The sequence below is a fragment of the Zonotrichia leucophrys genome, chromosome Z (genome assembly GCF_028769735.1).
Source record: "Zonotrichia leucophrys gambelii isolate GWCS_2022_RI chromosome Z, RI_Zleu_2.0, whole genome shotgun sequence".
Lineage (NCBI taxonomy): Eukaryota > Metazoa > Chordata > Aves > Passeriformes > Passerellidae > Zonotrichia > Zonotrichia leucophrys.
Genome location: NC_088200.1, coordinates 56,555,087 through 56,563,413, shown reverse-complemented (window position 1 = coordinate 56,563,413; position 8,327 = coordinate 56,555,087). Strand labels below are relative to the sequence as shown.

The following is an 8,327-nucleotide window of genomic DNA, read 5'->3' as shown; positions in this document are numbered from 1 at the left end:
CCCATCTCCAGAGGAGCAGTTGTGCTGTCCTGCTCCTCACCAGAGCCATGCACAAAGAAACAAGCATTGCAGTTCACCAGTTAATAATGGCTGGGTCTGCCAGCACCATTTTATCCCAGAAAACTTCGCAGCCACTATTTTGTGTGTGTGTCCAGAGCTTTGACTAGGAGCTGAAGCCACTCCAGGAGAGCAGCCAGCAGCTTTACCGATTAAGGATGAGGAGTTCCTTGTAAGTTTGTACTAGAAGGGATCCTTCTAGATCAAGTCTTCACCTTCCTACATGCTTCATTTTCCCGTTTTCAGTGGTTTTGCCCAAAAATCTACCAGAAGGCTTTCTCTTACCTCATAAGAGAGGCAGTGCTGAGGCAGGGCAAATCATATCCTCTCCAGCATTACAGTAACCAGGTCAGGTGTCTACAATTGCGGACTTGGAAGGCTTTGATTGCTACAGGCTGCTCTGCACACTACAGTTCACAGAGCGTTTCTGCTTTCTTCTTCCAATCCTCATTCACTTTCTTTTGTGTGCTTTGCTTGATATTGAATTTATGGCCATGCTAACTCTTTGTAATGCATTCTGCTTACTTGGTGTAATTACTGATGCTTGGTAGGTTGACCCTTCAGGATTTCTATTTGCTGTGTTCTCCCAACTCCAGTCTTTCTAAACTCACATCAGAGTAGCCAGAAGCCTTGCATACGGCATAGAAAGATGCACTTGACTAACATTATCCTCCTTTGTTGCAGAGGTGAAGGACCAGAAGTAGGTATCAATACATTTTTCAGCAACTTTGCATGTTTGGAATAAACTGATTAGCAGCAGAAGTTGTAGCATGTTTTGTATGTGATACAAGGAGAAAGGTCTTTAAGCATCTTGGCACTGAGTAATCTATCTCTAAGTTTTGTACACCCATCAGATTATTCAAAGTAGTAAGCAGAATATGAAAAACGTTATCCAGTAGCAATGGCCTCTGCCTAAGAGGAAATAAGAGAATGGCCATGCCTGTCCATTCTCTTATTTCCTCCAGTGTTTACCCTTTACCCTTACCTTGGGAGCACCAATAGAATTCCTATACTTTTATGGTTTTAACTTTTAAAGAAACTTTCTCAATGTCACCGAGTGGCTTGTTCCCACCTATGAAAGATCCTGCTGGCCCATTCTTGTTGCAGAGTATGGAGTCAAGATGCTTCTGGGCACCTTGTCAGTATGCTCCCAGCAGAAGCTCACCCTTTGCCGTGCCACATTCCCTCAGATTCCTGCCATTGCAGTTCTTCATTACCAGATGTGTCCCTCCACCATCCCTACAGGCTGCTCATATTCCCCTCTCCTGCCTCAGTCGTGTCCATGTGCTCCTGTTCTCTTCCCTTCTGACCACTGCTACACACTTAGGCCAGCGCTTCCCTTGGGCAATGGAAAAGCACTGCAGCAGCTCCTGTGCAAGAACCCCCTCAACCCAACACTGCACTTGGAAAATGCAGCTGCCCAAGCCCAGGGCACAGTGCAGCGACCCTCTCCAACAGAAGAGACACTTCTCAAGAGCCACTCAGCTCCTAACACGTCCAGTCAACCCGAACACAATGAGAACCACTTCTCTAACATTTGCATACTGTTCTGGAAGACACAGTGGAAATACTTCAGGTGTTCAGGCCATTTCTCTCTTGGTAAAGAAGGAGATAGACAAAGTTATTTTGTTTGTTTTAATTGATCACTGGTTAAATTGTAATACATTTCAAAGCAAAATATTCTGTTCAAGGACATTGTACTAAACATTAAATCTACTTTTAAACAAGGCTCAATTTGACTATTTTACCTTATATACATACAGGTATAAGTTTCATTTCACTAGTAGCAGAATTACACATTACATTGCATTTCCTGAAAGATGGCAAAACCAGGAATTGAGTGTCTATTCTGTCCTTCCACACACTCCAAATTTTTTTTAGAAAAAAAACACAGATATTGAAAGTACAATCACAACTACAGGTAGATACAATAAGGACCTCAGAGCAAGCCAAGACCTTATGAGAGATGACAATCACTTCTAGAAATCTACATTGCAAATATACAGTACATTCCACTAGAGTTTTGGAAGTTCCCACAATGCCTCTTAATCCCCTTTTGGTAATAAAAGCTTCTATGACAACACGTATCCTTCATAAAAAGTACTGAATTCGTATTTTTGGAGCATATGTTGGAAGCTTAATGCAGTCTAAGCTGCAGTCCACAATAAGCTCACCCAAAGAGAGAGTAAGCAAGCATTGCAAGATTCATCAAGTTCAGAACCAGAGCTCAGCTCCTCATCATTGAGCTTCTGGGTGCGAGAGCTGCTCTGCACCAGGGACAGGCTCAAAGGGTGGGAAATGATACATTCCTTTTACAGCTTTCGCAGGTCTATCACCTGCAAGTTCTTGACAGAAAATGTCAACTGAGTCATACAAGATTAATTTGAACTTATTTACAAAGCAGCTGTTACATTGCAATTGTTAGACAATTAAGGACACAGCTAAGGAGCAAAACGGTTTCCACATTTATGTTATTCCTGAAAACACCTCTGTGAGCAACAGTGAGTGCAGAGGCCAGCAAGTATGCAAACACACTGCCACTGCTGGGAAAACCACAGTCTGGCCTCGGGAAGTGGAATGGTGCACAGAACTCAGCAGCCCCAAAGGCCTGATGAGATTTCTGTAATGCTCAAACTCCTTTGCTTTGGTTTGTGCAAAAAATTGACCTTGTGCATGTAGCTTTCACAAACTAACTGCTGCTCTGTGCTTGGCAAGACAAAATGGGAGGAATTGTCCAGAACTACCAATGAAGGTAAACGAGGCATTTTTCATGAGCACTAATTACCCTCACAAGTACAACACCAAGGACTCTGCCACCGTTCCAAGAAAATGTACTTCATCAGCACTTTTGGAGGTTTTCTGTTCTGTACTTGACGGAGAAGCTACCACTAATTAGCAAAATAGCTGAACTTGACCCAACTAACAATGCTGAGGAAGTTTTCCTTCCAGACTTTATGTCTAATTAACCACAAGCACTCTTTGCTGCTCCTAAGGAACTCTGACAGCACTAGGAAACACCAAAAAGGCAAGCCTCAGGTTGAAGACACCAACTGATTTCCTCCAGTTAAAATACATCACTTGCTTCTATTAGGCAGACTCCAGCCACACACTCTTAACATCAATTCTCCTTCATAGATCTCTGTTTCAAAAGTTATTTTGCTGGATTCCAGATCCAACAGCAATGTAACACAAGTAATTTGTACTTTAAAAAAAAAACTAGTGTAAACCTGCCCAAACATTTTTAAAATCTGCTTTGGCGGGGGGGCGTGGGGGGACGTTAAGGACTTGGTACTCCAACTTGTTACAGTCAGTCAGCAGTGTTCTAAAAGGGATGGAAAGGAGGCTGCAAACCAGATTCTCTCTGCTAGTCTACACCTGTTTTTAGCAGAGGTAGGTAGCAATAGGACAGTGGAGAGAGAATTAGAAAACAATATTTCAGAATTTCAGATGTACTTTAGAGCCCTGGTGTTTTTCTCTACTCTTCCTTTAATCTATCTTGTGCTGTTTTCTTTTTCTTGCACTAACCATCTCAGCCTACTTAGTTTTGTAAAGTGAGCCCTGGTAGGCTGCAAACAATACATGTTAGTCAGATGGCGCTACCAGAGAGAGGAACAACCAACACAGGCCAGCAGGCGCCATGACTTGCTGCAAGAGTTAAGGAGGTGCTTCGTAAGAGAACCTCAAGTGCCTCATGCATATCCTGGGAGCACATGCATACAGAGTATCAACCTGCAGGTAACACCCGGTGACCTCACCTTCAAGCTTCACAGCCAGCAGAAGCAGATATAAAATCCAGCTTTCAGGTTGTGGCTTCAACACTTCAAAACTTAACTGTGCAATGAACAATTAACATGAATGGAAAATAAACATTTTAAGCAAAGAGAGAATCCAGCTAAGTCTCTGATTAACAATTTTTTTCTGAAGCCTGCTCTATAAAAGCTTTCCAATTTGTGGACACTAAGAATACAACTACAGTGAAATACGTGTGTTCTCATTTGAGTGCACTCCTAGTTCATACAGCAGACAGACAATTAACGACCAAGTACAAATCAAAAGGTTAAAAAGCCCTAATTCCCAGACTACCATTCTTTATTACTGTTTTAAGATGAATTCATAAAAGTGGTGGACTTTTTTCTTCCAAATTACCATCTCATATAAAAGCAACATTAATACTCAATCACATTTATATGAAATATACTTTAACTTCTCTCTTCCCAGTTCTTGTACTTAATATAAACACCTTACACTAAGAAACATCTTTGGTGGTCATCATGCTGCTTTGTGTTGCACAGAAAACAAAACTTCCATTTATTATGTTCATATTCACCACTTGAACTTTTTTTAATTCCCAAATAACAGTTTGCTTACAGAATCTTAATGAAATCCCCATTGTTTGAACTTTCTTGTACGTAACACAGAGAAATGACACAATTACAAAAAACAAAACCAAAATCAAAACATCCCACCCAAAATAGTTTCATTGTCAAGATTTATCAGTTTCCCAAACCAAGCTTCTCCCAAATTCTTAGCAGCAAAACTGAATTACATAGAAAGGAGCAGGGCAGATAAATCAGCCAGTTCCCCCACAGAAACAGAGCTGACTAAGCCATAAAATAAGCTGAGCAGCTCTGTCAACCCAACTAAAGTTTCAGGAATTATGTAATGGCTCTTGGAAGAATCCACAGCCAAACTTCTTGAATTTCCATAATTTTTAAAAGAGAGAGCTAATTCCAAGAGATCTTCAGTTCCAGGTAAAATACTTGCACTCATGTTTTCCCTGCTAACTTAAAATCACATCTAAGGTTCTTCTCTGGTGTTCCAAGAAAATTTTGCAAGCAAGAGTAGAGAAGTTTTAAAAAGCTTAATGTAGACATCATCCAGAAAATGCTACCAAATACACAAAGCAGAGGAAGATATTTTCCTCCCAACTTTGATGTTTTAATTTTTAAACACACATTTTGAGAAAAGAGCAATTAAAAATGTATGCTTTAAAATAAGTTGCCTATACATGCTGAATGAACATGGGTTTTTAAAGTCGTCCTTCCTTATTCTAAGCAGCCCCCTTAGAAATGCTTTATCTCTCAATTGTATATAGCACTACAGTCAAAGTCATATATATCTGTTTGTCTTTTGAAACCTATTCCTAGACAACATTTGCCCTAGAACTGTAAAAAGGTCTCCCACAAACCTATCCTACCAGCAGAAGCCTTTAATTTCCATGGTTGCAGAACACATACACAAGGAATGAAGTATCCAAAGGAAAAAAGATTAACTCTTACTTTAAATCAGACAGCAAGTTACATACATTTATAAAGAAATCTACTGAGATTTAAGACTGCTTCAAAGCAGTAACTGAAATACAACAGCAGCTATGAATAATATATAACCTTCCTGATTCATAACTGATCCCAGCTTCACCTTAAAAAAAAAAAATCACAGCAGCTAAATATATATGCAAATATACACAAACAAAACCTTTGATCAGAGGTTAATAAGTAACTGTGTTATATCAGAGCTAGAGACTAGACATTGCAAGTGCTCAGCAGTCTCTAACCCACCAGCTCTCGGGCTGGTGCAGCAGTGGAAAATCTCATCCAATGCACCTTTCAGGTGGCATTAGAATGTCATGTTTCCTGTTCAGATGTTGCTCAGCTGAACAGTTACCTCTGCTAATAATACGGCTTCCCTCTCAGTTAAGCATGCAAAATGTATAAAAAGGCAAGTGGTCAAAATATCCCCTTGAATGCCCAACTGTCCGGTTTCAGGAGACTGCTGCTGAAGATTTAATAGCTAATTTTCAACATTTTCAAACTTGATATGAAAATTGCATTTTTTGTTATTACACAGAGTATAACAGTCATTAGTTGTTTGCATCATCCACCCCAGCACTAGTGCCTTCTGAACAGGGAATGAGAAAACATGGTAAGTTATGCTACCAAGCTGTGTCTCTACTCATCTTGCACTAAGCAGTGCACGGAAATAGGTGAGCAGAAAGTCAGCAGTATACCAAGACGCACCAAGTTTTCACATGCACTGATGCCATGCATATCTCAAAAATACACAAGCTCAAACACGCAACAAAATGTTTGTTAAAGCACTTTAAAAGCTCACCAGATGAAAATGAGTGATTTAATACTCAGACAAATCAAATTACAGTAAAAGGTTTGTGTTTACGCTTCAAGTTTCAGAGTAAAATTGTTTCTATCAGAGTATTTGAAGTGCAATGAAAGGAACATTCCACTGAATTCAGAAACAAAAGACACCATTTAAAGAACTAGGAAAATAAGCACAGCTCAGACTACTGCAATAAATAAACAAAACAGCAGGAATATGCAGACCTCAGAGTCAAAATTTCTTTTTAGATTCATGATATGTTAAAAAAAAAAAGGCAAAAAAAAGAAAAAAAATCAAGAACAACCCTGTCTGACTTTCTCACATGTGCTGTCTTTTTGGCTAAACAACTGTTACTCTATTGTAAAGATATTACCAGAAAACATTATTTACAGAATGATTATCAGATTGATTATATAAAATACAGAAGAAAATATACACCCTTAGGTTTGAGATAAGCCAAGCAAATTCACTGCTGCTAACTAAAGCACTTTGAAGAAGGCGACAGGCACCAAATAACAAAATTGAATCACAAAACTACTCAAAGTAACAGACAAATTTGGGACGGTAGAGGTACAGCAAAGATCATTTAAGTTGGAATGATTTATAACTAATACAAGCCTATCACTTATTACTTAGCTTCATTCAAATTCTATTTTTCTTATACAAAACTGAAGAGAATCTTTACTCCCTGTGATTTCTTCAATAGACTGTGATTTCTTCAGCAGCTTTTTTCTTAATGCATCTATGTAATGCTTTGTACTCTACATCTTACAAAATACATCCCCACATTTAAGTGCATAACTAGAAACTGTGCTGAAATCGTGGAAAAGCGCTTCATAAATCTCAGGCGCAATAAAGTCATAACAATGATCAGCTCCAGTTCCTGGAAGCAGTTCTGTGAAAGGTGAAGTTTCAGAAAAGGGACTTTGATCCCTGGTTTTCAAACTCTGACCATGCATCATTCAATTCCATGAAGATCATTTTGGCATATTGCTCATAGGGCTGTCCTGTGGCCTGGAAACAAAGAGAATGCATCATAAGCATAAAAGCATTAGAAATTAGGTCTTTAGAAAAGATCCCATCCCTTTTATATTTGCTGTCTTATTCAACAGCTACAGACTGCTCTGTGAGTATAATTTTACAGAGAACTCTCTCTAACCTTATCCATGCGCATTTTTTAAATAAATCCAAATCCTTGGTTTCCTTGTGTTACTTTCAAGCTTTCAGTTCAATTCATAAGTAATTAAAATTCAGCTAAAAACAATTTTCAAAGCTGTTCTTTTCATAAATAGTTTCACGTATTATTATTTACGGATAAAATTAAGTCATTTTTGGAATTGCTTCCTGAAAGATCTTGCAGTAGTCTACAGGGATAAAATCTGAGTCCTCTTTAAGACAACTTCTTTTGAATGAAATTCCCTGGAAAAAAATCTGTTGCTGGTTGTGAATGGCACTAAGACTCAGCATGACTGGCATAGCTCTTCCTATGTGTTTACTTCCACACTCAAGGATACTCCTGAATCCCTGCCCATTTCACAGCTGCCCTGACTCTGGGCCAACACAATCCAACCCTTGTGGTTAATAAACATCCAGTCCCAAAAGATGGTTCTCTCCAATAAAAAAGAGAAGCCTCAGAGCCCCCTCCAGGATTCTTCCCCTTCTCCTGCTGCTTAGCTTTTGGCACCTGCAGTACTTTATCAACGCATAACAGGTAAGTGGCAAAATGAAAGAACAAGGAAGACAAATATGCCCTAAACAGAGCTGTGTTCTGACACTGATGCATTACGGGCCTTACAGATAACACCTAAAAAACCACCACAAAGGTGGAAGAAGTCACATACCAAAGAACTCTGAAGGAGAGGGGGAACTAAAAAACCAAAAATTGTCATGTTTGTTATGGACACAAGACAACATAGGATTTAGACTTGCTCCCTAACCACCAGAGAATGCAAACCTGAAAATTCAAACCAGGTATATCCAGCTTCTCTTTCTATCTAATACAAGAGCTCAGAACAAGAAGTTATCTTGATACATTGGGATGCAATAAGCATTTTAAAAAAGACAGATGCAATGTAATACTCATTACATATTTTTCATCTGATAACTTGTTTATTCTACTAAGTTTTCTTTTTTTAGTTAAAATGGTTTAGTAAATG

At 39.0% G+C, this 8,327-nt stretch overlaps 1 protein-coding gene across 3 annotated transcripts in view; it reads right to left on the bottom strand.

Annotated features, from left to right (window-relative positions):
• Positions 1 to 1,678: 1,678 nt before the first annotated feature.
• The window catches only part of GAK (cyclin G associated kinase), a 68,775-nt gene continuing 62,126 nt past the window's right edge, over positions 1,679 to 8,327 (bottom strand). For all 3 annotated transcript variants that reach the window (XM_064735358.1, XM_064735359.1, XM_064735360.1), the window contains one exon: positions 1,679 to 7,185. In XM_064735358.1, coding sequence (XP_064591428.1) covers positions 7,084 to 7,185 — 102 coding nt within the window. In that variant the 3' untranslated portion in view covers positions 1,679 to 7,083. The remainder of the gene's footprint in view (positions 7,186 to 8,327) is intronic.